General features: G+C 38.1%; 1 protein-coding gene across 2 annotated transcripts in view; it reads right to left on the reverse strand.

The window, feature by feature from the left end:
- Positions 1–9967, reverse strand: part of RAD21 (RAD21 cohesin complex component) — a 29098-nt gene extending 19131 nt beyond the window's left edge. The window contains exons 1-2 of one of the 2 annotated variants that reach the window (XM_032760302.2): positions 9783–9967; positions 1445–1620 (exon numbers count right to left, since the gene is read on the reverse strand). In XM_032760302.2, coding sequence (XP_032616193.1) covers positions 1445–1588 — 144 coding nt within the window. In that variant the 5' untranslated portion in view covers positions 1589–1620; positions 9783–9967. Of the gene's footprint in view, positions 1–1444; positions 1621–9262; positions 9415–9782 lie in introns of those variants that run through there. The other variant, XM_032760304.2, reaches the window with a different exon arrangement.
- Between the last annotated feature and the right edge of the window lie 8415 nt (positions 9968–18382).

The raw sequence follows: 18382 nt of genomic DNA on the forward strand, positions 1-18382 counted from the left end.
CTCTCATAAACACATTACAATCTTTTACATTATTCCTGAACTGTCTGCTTTCCTTTGTGGCTGCTCGTGTATATGTTCAATTACCAGATTGTCTCATACTCTTTTGTAGTGTCCCTAAAGTGGCACAAAGTACTCGGTACGTATCATGAAGAAAATCCGTCATCCTTTTAAGCCACTCAATATTTGCTTACAGATGTTAAAGATTAGCCAGCCACACATATACTTTCCAGAAAAGAGTACAATTTCTACGTTTGCCATTAACTTATCCCAGTAAGCATATCTATAAAAAAAATTGAAAATACCAATGTTCTCATACAATTTGATCAGCAGTGCAAACTGGTATGATCTCACCAGAACAAACTGTTAGTGCATATCACAAATCTCAAATACATGCACATCACTTGGCCTATCAATTATAATTCTAAAAATAAATCTTAAGAAACACTTAAGGGCGTGAACAAACATTTAACAAGAAATGTTTACTAAATGGCTAGTCTTTAAAAAGAAAATAAAACAACCTGTAATCCTACCACCTACAGAAATCTGTAATAATCTTTTGGTATGCCTTCTAGGCTTTCCTGTGTACATGTACACAAGTTTTCTTTGTGTATATACATAAAAACTAACATAATGATTGTTAGAAGGCTACATCCAGGAAATAGAGCAAAACTTAGGAAAAGGCACAGATTTCTCATAAACACCCCCTTCCTCACACACAGATAATCTTCCCCACAATTGACACCTCCCATCAGTGTTTCATTTATTAAAATCGATAAACTTATATTAACACATCATTACCAAAAGTCTCTAGTTTACATCAGGGTTCACACTTGGTGTTATACATTCTATTAGTTTGGACAAATGTAAATGGCATTTGTTAACTATTATACTATCATGCAAAACAGTTTGACTGCTATAAAAAGAATAGTCTGTGCTCTGCCTACTCAACCCTACATTCTCTCCCCAACCTCCCATCTTTTTACTGTCTCATTTGTATAGTTTTGGCTTTTCCAGAATGTCCTATAGCTGCAATCATATAATATGTAGCCTTTTTAGATTGGCTTATTTTACTAAGTAATATGCATTTACAGCACTTTCACGTCGTTTTTTTTTTTTGAGACAGGGTCTCAAACAAAAGCTCCTCTAAGGAACAGATCAGTAAACAATATTTGGGCACTGCCCTGACTGATGCTTATTTGCCATTAAAAAATAGGCAAATCAAAATATATGCACTTAGAGATTTTTTTTTAAAGAAAAAGAGAATCATACCGTAATGATATCAAGTGTATCTACAGGTGATAAGGACTTCACATAATAAAGAAACACTTCTAAGGATTTTCCTTGCGCTCCAATGCCCCTACCTAAAAAAACTGTTTTAGAAGTTCTATTTCACATATCAATAATCAATCAACAAAGTGAATAAAAATGTCAACATCAAACATACCTTTGGTGAGATGATACTCTCCACGCTGCTCTCTAAATTACACTCGAACACATGGGCTTTGGTTAGCTTCTTATCCCAATGGGCCGCTAGCCAAATTTTGGCCAGAGGCCCTCTTTTACTGAGAACAAAATGTGCGTAGAACATTGTTCTGGCTGGCTATGAAAATAGAAGAAAACCTAAGAGGGGAAAAAAAGTTAATGTAAATATTATCTGACAATTTAAATACTTATCAAGACATAAGAAATTTAAAATTTTTGTTCTCTTTAATATAAAAACCATAAAATGCTTGAGTAAATGTTTAATATGTATTTTAAAAACAACAGATTTAAAACAAATCTATTGTTTTAATTTTGAGAGAGGAAAAAAAAAATAGACCCCAAAATACTACGAGCTGAAAGTAAAAGGGACAAGAGTCAAATTGCTTTCATGCCTTGTTTCATTTCTATCTTGACTGACAGTAGAAATAGTCTGTTTACTGGCCAAAAGCTAGAGAATATATTTTTCATGGCAAGAAAAGAAAATCTATGAAGAAAGATACTCAGGCACAGATAAAAATCTGTGGAAATTTCCATTTTTAGAATCCCATTAAAAATCACGATTCTGGGATAAATTATCTGTAAAATTGCTACTACACGAAAAGTACTGTACTAATAAGCATTTCATATTCCACCACGCAAAGCTAAGCAGGTGGGCTGGCCCCATTTTACAGGTGGGTAGTTTAGAAAAATCGACATTCGGCCGGGCGCGGTGGCTCACGCTTGTAATCCCAGCACTTTGGGAGGCCGAGGCGGGCGGATCACGAGGTCAGGAGATCGAGACCACGGTGAAACCCCGTCTCTACTAAAAATACAAAAAATTAGCCGGGCGTGGTGGCAGGCGCCTGTAGTCCCAGCTACTCAGAGAGGCTGAGGCAGGAGAATGGTGTGAACCCGGGAGGCGGAGCTTGCAGTGAGCCGAGATTGCGCCACTGCACTCCAGCCTGGGCGACAGAGCGAGACTCCGTCTCAAAAAAAAAAAAAAAAAAAAGAAAAATCGACATTCAAAAAAGGTAAAGAATTACATATATAGTTTTCTTAACTTAAGAACTTACAAAGCATTTATCTACTTATAATTTAAATATTAAATCAGTGACAATGGTACAGCAGATTTATCTTATGACTGAAAGTCTTGGAATCACAAATATGTTACTGACATTTTACTTTCTTTCAGCACTCTAATGTATTAAGAAAGGCCGCTTGAAAACCCCAGTTCAGAAGAGTATATTAACTGCAGGATATTTCCTTTATATCATTTAATTTCCCTCTTTCACAGATTTAAAACAAATCTACTTCAGCGAATGAATTTCCAGATTTAAAACAAATCTATTGTTTTAATTTTTTTCTAAAATGTCCATGACTAGAAAATGATATATGCCTTGCTTTACAGAAATAAAATCAAATACATGTACAATACATAAAAAGCACTTTAAAATTTTAATTTGAAATAGAGTCACAGGGAGTCATACAGATAGTAGGTCTCATGTACTTTTTTAAACCTAGTTTCTCCCAATGGTGACATCTTAAATAACTACAATATAGTATCAAAACCAGGGCACTGACATTGATTCAATGTGTCTACAGACTTTTATACCATTTTATCACATATGCAGATTTGTATAATCACCACTGCAAAAAGATACACAGCTATTCCATCACTACAAAACTCATCACATTCATCCCTCTCTCTCTGCCATTCCTAAGTCTTGACAAGCACCACCTGTTCTACATTTCTGATTTTGTCATTTTTTTTCTTTTAAGAGATGGGGTCTCATTCTGTCTCCCAGGCTGGAGTGCAGTGATGTGATCATAGCTCACTGCAGCCTTGAACTCCTAGGCTCAAGCAATCCTCCTGCCTCAGCCTCTCAAGTAGTTGGAACTACAGGCGTTGAGTCACCACACTGGACTTAATTTTGTTGTTTTGAGAAAATTATATAAATGAATCATATAGTATATGACTTCTTGAAATGGCTTTTTGCATCTAGCACAATGCTTCTGTGATCCAAGTTGTTATGTTTATCAATAGTATATTCCCTTTTACTGTTGGACAGCATTCCGTGAGATTCATATACCACCATATGCTTGAACATTCACCTACTGAAGGACATTTAGTTGTTTCCAGTTTTTGGCTATTACAAATAAAGCTGCTATAAATATTCATGTACAGACTTTTGGTGAACATTAAGTTTTCATTTCTCTAGGACAACTGTCCCGAAGTGTGACTACTGACAAATATTGTTAAGTATATGTTTAGTTTTTAAAGAAACTTTAATACAATTATCAAAATAAGTGAGTTTTTTTTACATTTATAGGCTTATCAAATTTATATGGAAAAGCAAATAAACTAAAAAAGCTAAAACTATTTTGGAAAAAAGTGAGAAAACCTAGTCTATTTGATTTCAAGACTTACTATATAGCCATAATACTCAAGATTGGTATTGGCAGAGGAAACACAGTCAATGTAACAGAACTGAGAACCCAGAAATAGCCCGCACAACTAAGTTCGACTAATTTTTTTTTTTTTTTTACAAAGATGCAAAAGCTATCTAATGGAGAAATGATAGATTTTTCAACAAATGGTGCTGGAGTGATTAAACACGATCTGAAGACCAGAAAACATGCACGCACGCACACCCCCCCTCCACAAAACAAAAAAGGCAAGGAAAAAACCCTCCACCTAAAATCTCACACATTATATAAAAATTCAAAATAGACAAAACTTTTTAAAAATGGCAGAGGGGAACCTTCAGTACCTAAAGCTTGGTAAAAATTTTGACACATCAAAAACACAACCCATGAAGGCAAAGTTCTTGCTCAATAAACTCGCCTTTATCAAATTAAACTTCTGCTCTACGGAAGAAATGCAAAGACAAGCTATAGACTGGGGAAAAAATATTTGTAAACCACACATCTGACTAGAACTCAGATATAGAATATGTAAAGAATTCTCAAAACTTCAGGGGTAAGAAGAAAAAAAAACTCCAATTAGAAAATAAGCAAAAGAGGCCAGGCATGCTGGCTCATGCCTGTAATCCCAGCACTTTGACAGGCCGAGACAGGCAGATCACTTGAGGCCAGGAGTTCAAGACCAGTCAGGGCAATTTTGCAAAACCCCGTCTCTACTAAAAAACACAGAAATTGCTACGTGTGGTAGCATGTGCCCGTAATCCCAGCTACTCAGGTGGCTGACGCAGGAGGATTGCTGGAACCTAGGCTGTGGAAGTTGCAGCGAGCTGAGATCGCGACACTGCCTTCTAGCCTGAGTGACACAGCAAGACTGTCTAAAAAGACAAAAAAAAAAGTGAGCCAAAGAACAGAAATTTCACAGAAGAGGTTTACTGATGACAAATAAGAACATGAGATGTTCAATTATCCTAGGCATTTGAGAAATACAAATTAAGGCCAAAAACATTATCACCACACACTTAATATAAGAGCTAAATTAAAAAATAGTGGCAACGTCAAATGCTGAAAAAGACACAGAGAAGCTGGATCTCTTACACCGCAGGTGGGACTGAAATCTCTTGAATTAGCTTTTTTCTGAAAGACAGAGTAATTGTTTTTCATTTTTTCACAGTCTGTAAATCTTAGAATGAGAATTTTGCTTACTGTACTTTCAATTAAAAATGTGCCAATTCTTTCCAATGATGTAGAGAAAATATATTTTAGTTAAGCGTATCACAGGCAACAGATTTCCTACATGTCAAAAATATTCGGGAGGGTGGGGGGCTGTGGTGCAAGAATACTGCAGTCAGGTTTGCCTTATTTCCATTTCCATCACTTAACAGTAAAGAGTCTTGAAATTCTCATTCTCTGAATCTAATGTTCCCAAAGGATTATTAATTCATACTAAAAAAACTTTTTCTCAAAAGAAAAAAAACCAGGCTTTGTCAACTGTCTAATGTTGTAAACTCTTCCTCCTAAATTTGGAGTTAAGGAAGGAAGAAATTGGCTAGCCGTGGTGGCTCACGCCTGTCATCCCAGCACTTTGGGAGGCCAAGGTAAGAGAAATGCTTGAGGATAGGAGTTCCAGACCACCCTGGTCAATATAGCAAGACCCTGTGTTTATTTTTTTAAAAAAAAGAAATTAAAGAATGAAGAAATACTATATTCTATACTAAGAACTCAGACAAAATATTCCTAAGGTACGAGCATTAAATAACACCTCAAAGGTGCTTTATTTGCCCTTTGGTATTTTATAGATTAAAACATGCTTCCCATACTGGAAGAGAGCCTCCTATGTTTCAAATCAGTGCCTACTTCAAGCCTTAAAATGTTATCACAAAACTTAAGCTGCTCCTACTATGTTATAAATAAAATCTAGAGAACTTTACAGAAATCCAACATAGCAGCATGTTCTGAGAAATATAATCGCTGTTGTACAGGACAAGCCCCAAGTTCCACTATGGAAGCAAGCAACTGTATCCTAAACAAAAAACTCCTTAATATTAAGCTTCTAGAATACTATCCGTCACATGACAATTACTAAATATGTGCTTAATGAATAAGTAAATAAGATCTACCAAATGATCTCATAATTGGCATATGTAAAAAATTTTAGACGTTTTAAAAATTAAAACTACTGACATTTTTCAACAGGTGTCAGTAGCTCTTGGCCAGCACTTCAGCTGCTGGTCAGAGCACCGTGCCTAAAATATCCCAGCTATGCAGAGGCAGAGATTCCTAAACAGAAGCCTGTTTGGCATAGGATGGGGCTAAGGAAGGCAGAGTGATGCTAAAATTAATGTGGGAAACAATTAGCAAGAGGAAATCACTCTAATAACTAAAGGAAGCCAAAGGAGCAGTGGTGGATTGACTCCTGGTGTATATCTGAATGAGGAGAAAGTGTAATTATAATTGCCTTTTAAGACACTTTTTTTTCCTTGATAATACCAAACTTTATCCAATCTTTAAAAAAGTCGATTAATCTCTTTAGGTTTTGAAGATTCTATATTCTGCTAAATCCTCTATGAAAACCCTGTGCAGAAAATCTGCATCTGATACCAGAGCACAACTTAGCATTTCATGATTTGAGAATCATTTTTTTCTAAAGCGGCAAGCAATTTTTTTCAATTGATCCTAAAAAATTAAAGTCTGATGTGAAACAGCAGAAAGATTGCTATTTTAGAACATATTCAAGAATACAAAAAATGGCAATTTAAGACTGTTTCAAAGAATCAAACTGAGGCTCATGCTTCTAGGATAGTATCAGTCATTACCAATATTTCACTCATTAGAAAGCATAGCAGGACAGTGGTTGGGTAAACTGGTGCTGTCTTCTCTGAAGGACAATATGATAACATTTTATAAAAATTTCACTTACACTTTCTAGCCAGAAATTGCACTTTCAGTAACCAATACAAAAGATATACTTGGAGATGCATATTACTAAAGACAAAACCAAAAAACCAAACACGAAAAAACCCAAAGAAAACTTACTAAGCACTACGTGTTTTATGTACCCAACCTCTTCATGACTGTCCTACAGAAGTAAATTACTGGCCCATTTTACAGATGGAGAAAACAGATGAAGATAAGTAAATGTCACTAGTATGTAATGGAAATGGAACTTGAACTTCAGAATCCACACTTCTAACTACACCACTATGCTGCCTTGCCAGAGCAGAACAGAACATTCTAAATAACCTACTTGGCTATCAATAAGTGATATGAAAAATTAATATACCCAAACAACGGAATATAGTCGGTCCTCCTTATCCATGGCTTCTGCATCCATGGACTAAACCAACCCAGGATCAAAAATTGTTGGAGGGGGAGACAAAAAAAACACAACAATAAAAAATAATGCTAATAAAAAACTATAACAACTATATTAACTATTAACATAGCATTTACATTGTAATATTATAAATAGAGATGATTTGAAGTATATGGGATGTTAGTAGGTTATATGCAAATACTACACTATTTCATATAAGCGACTTGAGCATTCGTGGTTTTGGTCCTGGAACCAATTCCCCTTTAATATCAAGGGACAATTGTACAGTACAGCTTTAAACAAGAATACAACATTTGTACTAACATGGAAAATCTACAGGTTAAGTGCAGAAAAGTTGGAGTTTTAAAAAAGAATGCTCTTTCTCTATATATTTACGAGTTCTTGAATAAGCTTAAAATACCTGTGGCGTACACATGAAACTGGTGATATTGGTTACCTCTAGAAAGTAGGTTTGCAGGGCAAGTGAGGCCTACTTTTTTGTACCGTTTGTGTATATACACACACACACACACACACAATTTTAACTCGGGACATACATGTACACCACCTATTCAAAGTAAAAACTACTATCTCAGAAGTAAAGACATAATCCTGTTATTGTCATTAACTAGCAGGTTAAGCTGCCTAACCTTTATGCAGTTCAGTTTCCCTACTATGAAAACCTGAAAGGTTGAAATCTGGTGGTTTACCTAACCTTTGAAAACATCAATACCTAACTCAGATCAGAATGGAGCTACCTCTTCAGGGGCGTGGGGTGAAGGATCTCCGAAGATATTTCTAATCCTGCACACTAGAAATCTCCTCTGTTTTGGTTCTAACATCCTTTGACCAAGAGTTTTACAATCAGACAGTCGTAGGTTCTAATTCAGCTCCCTCTTTGCTCAGTTGTTTTGTAACGGTGAATAAGTTTTTTCTCAACTATAAAGTGGGACAATATTCACCAAAAAAGATTATGAAAATTAAATACAAGGTCACACCTAACATAGTGCCACTGCTGATGTGAAGAGTAACTCTGAAGACAATCTTGCAGCAAAACATTAACCAGCCAGTACAATCACACCTAACAACTCTGGTTTGACATTTAAACTAAAAACACAACCTTATTTCTCAAGAATTAGAAAATTTCCATTCTGTACCAAACTGTAAAAGACAGACTTTCTTAGAATTTGTATGTTTCACAAAATAATTCACCAGAAATTCTTTTGTAATTCTGACTTGTGTATAAAAAAAGCACTATGTCTATTAGTTATGCACTGCCGTCACCTCAACTATACAAACTGTTAACTTATTTGAAGATCAGATATGGCGTATGTCCTCATCAATGCTTTTCCAAAAATAATTAGTTGCCTCCGACATTAACAAAGGTATTTAATGACTTCACGATTTCAGAAACCTTCTCCTGCCAGTCTCCAAAATTCTACAGACTCGCACAGCCCGCTGGCATTTACACCCAACTTAAGAAAATAGAAATTTTTGCCTGAAAACCAATTACTCTTCTAACCAGTATAATGACAGCAAAGATTAACTTTCCCTTGCAAAAAGAAGCCGATAAACACAAGCCTTTCCCAGAAACCCTTCACACAAACGCTGTTTTTTTTTTTCACGCTGAAGACACTAACAAATCAGAGTGACCAAGTAAACCCCCCAGCGTTTCCCTCTTACAAATTTGAAGAAGGCCGCTAAGTCTGGCAGCACAACCCGACAGTGTCACCCCACACTATCAGAGCGGATCATTCGCAAAAAGCCTTTTTCAGCGACGAAAAGGGCACCAAGCATTTATCAGAAACACGTACCTCCCCCAGAGCGTCTCTACAACACCCGATATCCTTAATCACTTTAAAGAATGATTGGAAAAGTTGAGGGGAAACCCAATTATGCAAATATCCTTGGAAAAAGAAGCAACTTCCCTCCGTCGCTTTTTCCACGCGTCTGTGCAATATTTAGCATTCCCAACGTAAAAATTATCTTTTTAAAACCGGAGGGCAGCAGCAGTCACTGGCCGAGGGGCACCCGCCGACCCCCCCACCCCCAGCCCAGCCTCACCAGATCCGCACGTTCTTGAGCCCCGCACCCGAGTTCGGCGGAAGGTTGCTGCTCCCGGGGCTGGCACCGCGGGCGGCGGGCCCGCCACCGCCTCCTCCCAGACAGCCATTTTTACCCGCGGAGTAGGCGGCCCGGTCCCCAGAGCGGGCTCGTTCAAACCTCTTCCCCTCCCTCCGCAGCCCAGGGTTTCCCCGGTCTCCTGGGGGACGTGAGATGGACCTGCAGAGTAACAGCCTTTGTAGATCTCAGAATGGATCAGAATCATTTGTTACCGAACAAGCGACGATGCGGGCCCAAGCTGCATGGGTCCGGGCCGAGGGCGGGCCCGGGGCGAAGGGGGCTGGGCGGGTGGCGCCGCCGCTTGGGCGCCGGGAGGGTGGCAGCACGCGTGGGCGCGGCGAGGGCTGCCCTCTCCCTCGCCCTCCTGCCCCCAAGAGTCCGGCTCCCCGACGGCTAAGCGGCGGGGAAAGGGTGGGGGGAGGGAGCTAGAGGAAAAGAAGGGGTCGGCCAAGTCTCTTACCTTGCTCTCCGCTGGGAGTTAGGCGGGCTGGGTGGCCCGGGGAGGGGAAAAGGGTCGGGGGAGGGGGCGGGGAAAGGGGGGAGCCCTTGCAAGGTGTAGCTTCGGAGCAGCTCCCGCCGCCGCCACAGCCGGCGCCTCCTTTCCGATTCACTCAAACAAACAAGATGGCTGCCGTTACGCCGCGGTTCTTCCTGCCGCCCAAATCCTCGGTTCAAATCGGCAGGATGTTTACGGTCAAAATGGTACCTGTGCGCCTGCGCAGCCAGCCCAAGCCCCCCCCCGCCGGAAGGAGCGGCGCAGGCGCAATGACTATTTCCTTTTCTTTGGAACCCGCCCTGTTTGTGGACTTCGCAACTGAGCAAGCGCAAAGGTGATTCTCTTGCGAGAGGGTCTTTGAGAGTTGCGGTGTTAGCCAATAGCGTAGGATAGCGCACGCGCAGTGTTTTCCAGTGCGGTGAATATTTGCATTTAGCTTTATTCTTGTATTTGTTTTGAAGAAAAAAGCTGTCGTGGTGCAATTTTGTGTGCCCCCACCAAAAAATTCATTTTATGGCTCTATGGGGTTGAAGGTGACATAAAAACCTCAAACTAACTCCGTAAAATATAGGGCTTCATTTATTCAGTCAACCTATATTATAGAGGGTCTTCTGTTTGCTACACTTTGGGATCTGGATATAGTGATTAATATAACATAGATAATAACGGTCCTTTGGAAGTTTTCAGTATAACTTGGGAGGAATCTTAAAAGTTCTTATCTTAAAAGACTTACTTGTAACCATGAAGAAATTTACTTCTGTTTTTATTGTAGAGATCTTTACAGTGATGAAAGAAATTGAAGAGGACACACAAAAAATGGAAATATATTCCATGTTCATGGATTGGAAGAATCAATATTGTTAAAATTTCCATACTACCCAGAGCAATCTACAGATTCAATGTAATCCCTATCAAAATATCAATGGCATTCTTCACAGAAAGAGGAAAAAAATCCTAAAATTTATGTGGAACCACAATAAGACCCAGAATAGCCAAAGCAATCCTGAGCAAAAGAATAAAGATGGAGGCATCACATTACCTGACTTCAAATTATACCACAAAGTGATAGTAAATAAAACAGCATGGTGCTGGCATGAAAACAGACACATAGCTAATGGAACAGAATAGAGGACCTATAAATAAATCAATACATATACAGTCAACTAATTTTTGACAAAGAAGCCAAGAACGTGCTTTGAGAAAAGGACGGTCTCTTCCAAAAATTGTTCTGGGAAAACCAGATAACTATATGTAGAAGAATGAAACTAGATCACTATCTTTTGCCATATTAAAAAAAATCAAAACAAAATGGCTTGAAGACTGGAATCTAAGATTTGAAACTACTGAAACTACTAGAAGAAAACGTTAGGGATATGCTCCAGAACCAAATATTTCTTAGTAATACTGACCTTAAAAGCATAGGCAAGCAAAGCAAAAATGGACAAATGGGATCATGCCAAGCTAAGAACCTTCTGCAAAGCAAACAACAAAGTGAAGAGACAACCCATCAAGTGGGGGAAAATACTTGCAAATTACTCATCTATCACAGGATCAATAGCCATAATATATAAGGAGCTCAAACAATATAATAGGAAAATAATCCAATTAAAATTGAGCAAAAGACCTGCATGGATATTTCTCAAAAAAGACATACAAATGGCCAACAGGTATATGAAAAAATGCTTAACATCACTAATCATCAGAGAAATGCAAATCAAAACTGGGATGAGGTATAATCTCATTCCAGTTGAAATGGCTTTTATCCAAAAGACAGGCAATAATGAATGCTGATAAAGATGTGGAGAAAGAGGAACACTCGTACCCTGTTGGTAGGAATGTATGTTAGTACAGCACTGTGAAGAACAGTATAGAGATTCCTTAAAAACCTAAATATAGAGCCACCATATGAGCCAGCAATCCCACTCCTGAGTAAATAACAAAAAAAAAAAAAGAAAAGGGAAATCAGTACAAAATCAGTACATCAGAGTGGTATCTGCCCTCTCACGTTTATTGCAGCAAGATTCACAATTTTCAAGATACGGAATCAACGTAAGTGTCCATCAGTGGATAGATGGGTAAAGAAAATGTGGTACATATACACAAGATAATATTTTTCAGCCATAAAAAAAAGTCCTTTCATTTGCTGCAACATGGATAGAACTGGAAGACATTGAGTGAAATCAACCAGGCACAGAAAGACATTAGTGTGAATGTTCACACTAATATATGGGAGCTTAAAAAAAAAAAAAAAGAACTCATTCAGATAGAAGGAAGAACGATGGTTACCAGAGCCTGGGAAGGGTAGTGGGGAGGGGGCAGATAAGTACAAAATCTGCCCCCTCAAATTTGGTACAAAAATACAGTTAGAAAGAAGGAATAAAATCTAGTGTTTGGTAGCACAATAGGGAAACTATAGTTAATAACTTACTGTATATTTCAAAATAACTAAAAGAGTGGAATTGGAATGTTTCTAACACAAAGAAATGATAAATACTTGAGGTGATGGATACCCCAATTACCATGATTTGTTACACATTCTATGCTTGTATTGAAATGTCAGATGTACCTTATAATTATGTACAACTATTTTGAATCCATAACAGTTAAAATGTTTTTTAAAAAGAAATTTTGTGTCCAGTTTCTGAATGTATTTTCATTTTAAAGTAAAACACACAAGAAACAGACATTTAAGTCCATATATTCCTCATTGTCAGCAACCACTACTTCTGGACCTATTTGTTACACATTGTATGCTTGTATTGAAATGTCAGATGTACCTTATAATTGTGTACAACTATTATGAATCCATAATAATAAAAACGTTTTTTAAAAAGAAATTTTGTGTCCAGTTTCTGAATGTATTTTCATTTTAAAGTAAAACACACAGGAAAAGCAGACATTTAAGTCCATATACTCCTCATTGTCAGCAACCACTACTTCTGGACACTTCCAGGTTTTAATGACACACAGAACAACTCACTTTTACCCTTCTTATGCTGCTATAGGAGGTGGATAAGAAAGTGGACAGTCTTGTGCTCCACTCACTGTGGGTCAACTGTGTTTGGGTTGGGGCAAGGGTCGTCTCACTGGCTGGAGTCCATTAGCTAAGTGGCCATACTGGCCAGAGCTCAAAGCTTCATCAAGTGAATTCCTGTTTTAGTTAGCCAAATATTTTATGTTCTTTTGGTTTGTTTTTAATGGAGACTTTAAGAAGTTGGCATTAAGGATAGTTGTTAAAATCCCAAGCTGGGGAGTGAAGGAGTACAAGCACTTTTAACATTTTAAACATGCTTTCCCTCGACCAATATAGATTAGATGCTCAAAGCACTTAAATCCTTCCTGCTGGTGTGGCTTTAAGCAAACTCAACAGTGGCAGTTGTTGCATCATCTCAAAAAAAAAAAAAAAAAATACACGCTCATTAACAAACTCCTTGCAACAGAAATTAGATTTCTGCCAGTGAACAATTGAATTCTTCACTTCAAAATAATCTAAGTGTATCAGCTGCTAAATGACCTCAAAACTAATCATGTGGGAAAAGTCTGTCAGGTTAAGAATCACACAACAATGTTGCGTGGTGATGATGTTGTCGTTCATATTAAATTTCAGTTTAAATCAATCTCAGCTTCAAACTATGGCCAGGTGAATATGCATTGCCGCTTCCTCTCTTTCTTATATTACATTAGCTTTTAGAGTTTTTGTTCAAGGAACCATATATTTTTCCTCTGTATTTGAATAAAAACAATTCTCTTTTCCTCATTTCTAGCAGCAAGTCTGATTCTAATATTTAAATCAACAGGCTTCCCTTTTTCTTAAGACATTTATTTTTCTACTTTTGGGGGATGGTTATGAACATGGGCTTTGGGTTCAAATTCTTCTCTTCCACCTCCCAGCTGTTTTAACATGTGCAATTAATTTCTGAGCTTTGATTTCTTTATTTATAAAATGAGGATAATACTTGTCATGATGTTTGAAATAATTCAATAGGATCACATATACAAAGTGCTTAGTATAGTGCTTGGAACTGAGTAATTAATAAATGGCAGCTATTACTCTAGTTTTATCTGCTTTCTGAGTAATAAGACATCCAGCAAGGTATGGGAAATATTTATCAGATATTCAATTTATAAGAACATCAGTAAACACCGGGATATTCTGCCCCATTCTGACTATATCCTGTTTTATGTCTATATTTGAAAATTATTCTCTCTCTCTCTCTGTCTTCTCTCTCTCTTTTCTCTCTCTCTGTCTTCTCTCTCTCTCTCTCCTCTCTCTCTCTCCATCTTTCTCTTACATGCTGTTCTCCTACCCCAAGTTACCCCCCAAAGTACTACATTTCTTTTCTCTTGAACTATTTATTCTTACTCAGAGCTCTGAACTCTGAGCCTACCTTCCCATTCGTAGATTTTAATATAATTTCTTCACATACAATCCTAATCCCCTAAACGGCTGGATTTGATTCTTTTGAACAAGGTGTATGTTTTATTCTGGCTTGGAGTCTCCTCTTATCAACATACTCATCCACCTCCTTGTATTAAAATGTCAAGTTAAATTTCTTATTGCAGGATTTAGCTGCAGTATCTCCTCTCCCTGGAAATACTTATCTGATGAATGTGCATTTGTCAAAATTAGTAATTGTGAATTTGTTTGACTAAAACCATAAGAGGACAGATTTCAATTACAGATTTTGTCTTTCTTCAGTTGCAAATGGTATGCTTTCCTTTTCTGATTACTCAGTTGATGACTTGTATGATTTGGGGAAATCACTGAGAAACTGGGTGTTGCCACTGTCTTGAGTATATCTATAAAAACAGCTGTGTTCTGTCTATATCATGTTATTTTATGATGACACCCCCCCACACACACACAACTGAGAGTTTTTTTGTGAGATAAAAACTGTTATAGCAAAAAACAAGAGAAAATATACTGTTATAGAAAAAAATGATAAAACTTACAGTAGCAGATTTGTTTAAGATTTACATATACTGTTGTAGACTTGTTCTTCTGAACTGGCAAACTTTTAAAACAGGATTCTCTATAACATTAAAATAATTATAGAATCCCAGCACTTTTGGAGGCTGAGGTGGGTGGATCACAAGGTCAGGAGATCGAGACCATCCTGGCCAACATGGTGAAACCCCGTCTCTGCTAAAAATACAAAAATTAGCTGGGCATGGTGGCGCATGCCTGTAGTCCCAGCTACTCAGGAGCCTGAGGCAGGAGAATTGCTTGAACCTGGGAGGCAGAGGTTGCAGTGAGCCGAGGTCATGCACTCCAGCCTGGCGACAGAGCAAGACTCTATCTCAAAAAAAAAAAAGTATTATTATTATTATAGTAAGTAGGAGGAATTAGGTGAAGGGAAGAATAAGACAAGAAAATAGATATTTCAATGTTTGGGAGGATGGGTATTATATGGTGCACCAGATTTTTAAAAATTTTTATTTAAATAAAAAAGTATAAAATATGATGATCAAAGAAAAGTTCAGAAACAGTGAATAGTCTCTTTAAGGTTGTGGGCTAAGCAAAGAAAAACGGACTGAAAGTGACTTAAAAAATTGTAGATTCTGGCTTTCCTTCTAGCACCAACAGTATCTTGTCTATCCTTACAAGGGGTTTTGATCAAAAAGGGAATGCATTTTAAGGACAAAATTCAAGGAAGAAATGTCATAATCAGACATAAACATTATATGAGATGTAGAGGAATTAAGGACAAAATGTCATTATTTGAAACAATTCCTAATTCACTAGATATTAATTAAATTAGTGATAATAGTGTGTGCATGTGTGTGAGAGAGAGAGAAAAAGAAAGAGAGAAACCGAGAGAAAGAAAGAGTTTTGTAAGCCTTAGAAAACATAGGTTTCATTCACAGTCACATCCTCAACTTCAAGCAGAAGCTGAGGTTTGAGTTTTAACGTTTGAGTTGAGGTTTGGGGTTTGAGGCAGGACTCCAGAGAGCTGCTGCAAGCATCCCTATTATGGCTGGGCTAAGGGTCTGCTCAGGCAGGTATGTATCAGCAATGGAAAATCACCAGGGGCTAGGAGTGGGCCCAGGGATAATAGGGGGTTGTCTTTGGGCCAGATGGAAATGTGAGTTTATCAAGGACTGAAGTGGAGATGAGGGGAAGCCTCAGAGGCAGAAGCTGGGTCAAGGTCTTATGTTAATCACTTGGACTTCTCTCAGAAAATTTCATTATGCTAATATTTCAATACTGGGAGCATTTTTAACTCTAGCTGGGAATTTTTCTCAGTGACTATTTTGATGCATTCCCTCTATTTTAAAGCCCATCATATCTTCCACAATTGTGCCACATCTTTGAGAATAATGAATATTAGCTAGATAGGTAGTGTGCACCTGTAGTCCTAGCTACTCGGGAGGATGGCTTGAGCCCAGGAGTTCAAGTCCAGCCTGGGCAACATAGCAGACCCCAACTCCAAAAACAGAAAGAAAAAATAATGAGTGCTTTCTAAAAGCAGAAGGTTAGTGTTTATTCTGAAATCCTCTCGCCATTCCAGAATGCAGACATTTTTGTTTTAATACAGTATACATTGTTCCTTTCATTCTGCGAAATTGCTGGGAAAAATTATTGGGAAAACTCAGGAAAAATGGGGTTGAGATAGATTTCTTAAAACCAATGCAACTAACAAAAGTGCTAACAATCCCAATAAAAATTATTTTTTTTTTTTGAGACGGAGTCTCGCTCTTTCACCCAGGCTGGAGTGCAGTGGCGCGATCTCGGCTCACTGCAAGCTCTCCACCTCCCGGGTTCACGCCATTCTCCTGCCTCAGCCTCTCCGAGTAGCTGGGACTACAGGCGCCCGCCACCACGCCCGGCTAATTTTTTTGTATTTTTAGTAGAGACGGGGTTTCACCGTGGTCTCGATCTCCTGACCTCGTGATCCGCCCGCCTCGGCCTCCCAAAGTGCTGGGATTACAAGCGTGAGCCACCGCGCCCGGCCCAATAAAAATTATTAAAGATATGTTAAATTGCCACCAATCAAGGAAATAATATAGCAAATATAGTACTTTTACCACAGAGAAGGTGAAAGTGCTTGGAGAAAGGAGTGTAACAAAAGGTAGAAGTTACTGAGTTATGAGAAAAGAGTCAAATGCAGAGATTAAGTGCTTGCTGCAGTAAGCAGTTCAAAGACACAACATGGAGATAAAGTGAGCCAAAAGCTAACTTGAAGTGAATGGGCACCATGTGCAGTACTTTGTTCTCTGGGGCTAGATATCAGCTGTGTTAATGTGTTTTACAGGAATGTGATGGGATCAAAAAGTTAATGTGCTGGGAAAAAGAGTCACACCTGAGTCAAGGTAGCTTCCATGCCGTTTGGAAATCATTCCCCAATTTGTTAATGACATATGAGGAATTAGTGTTATTATAGAAACTCACACTGCAACTTAGTCCCTTTGACTAAATTGGGGTTTTATTATCAGTGAGATCTGATACATTTATGGTAGGGTGGTAGAGAGTGATATTTCTCCAATTATAATGGGCTATTTACCTTGGGGTCTTGGTTAAATCAGGTTCAAATTTAGTAGTTTGGGGTGGGGCCGGGGAGTCTGCTTTTTTAACAGCTTCAGGTAATTCCAAGGCTGCTGCAATGTGGACCACACTGAGGATTTCTCTTTGATTTAATTTTAAATCATGTTTAATTTATTTTTATTTTGTTTTATTTATTTTATATTAAATTCTTTATTTTTATTTTATATTGTTCTCTAACCCTCATAGATGAAGAGGATTTTTGAAAAATAGACTTTGGAATCAAGTAGAACTGGGTTTACATCATGGCTCTTCTATCTAGTAGCTGTGTAACCTTCAGCAAGTTGCCCAACCTCTCTAAGGCTGAGTTTTCTTATTTGTAAAATCAGGTTAATTGTATCTACCACCTCAGTGCTGTGTTGTTTATGTCATGCAATGAGGTATATAAAGCATCTAGCATAGTGGTTAGCATGTTATGTGATCTCAGTAAATGATGGTTAAAGAGCACCCACTCTTTTGCCCAGGCTGGAGTGCAGTAGCAATCACAGCTGACTCTAGCCTCGACCTCCTGTCTCGAGTAATCTTCTTGCCTCAGCCTCCCAAGTAGCTGGGACTACAGGCATGCACCATCACGCCTGGCTAATTTTTCATAGAGACAAGGTCTCACCATGTTGCCCAGGCTTGTCTCAAACTCCTGAGCTTCAGCAACCCTCCTACCTCTGCCTCCCAAAGTGCTGGGATTATAGGTGTGAGCTACCACGCCCAGCTCTAATCACATACTTATTTTCCTCAACATATTTACTATTTTTTTCGTCCTAAAATGTACTTATTCTCTCTTTTCTGAATCGATCTTTATTCTATACTGAGTTCTATGGCAAAAGCTGAGAATTGTTTCCCAACATCTTTGTCTTTTTTTTTTTGTTTTAGTTTTGCACATGGCACCCAGCTAAATGATTACATTTTCCAGTGTCTCTTGCATCTAGGTGTGGCCAAGAGAATATGTTTTACTCAAATTTTATGTGGCCATTACTAGAAGGTATCTACAAAATGGAGCAAACTTTCTTCTCATTCTTTATTTTGC

This window comes from Hylobates moloch, unplaced genomic scaffold (genome assembly GCF_009828535.3).
Source record: "Hylobates moloch isolate HMO894 unplaced genomic scaffold, HMol_V3 SCAFFOLD_9, whole genome shotgun sequence".
In the NCBI taxonomy this organism is placed as follows: Eukaryota; Metazoa; Chordata; class Mammalia; order Primates; family Hylobatidae; genus Hylobates; species Hylobates moloch.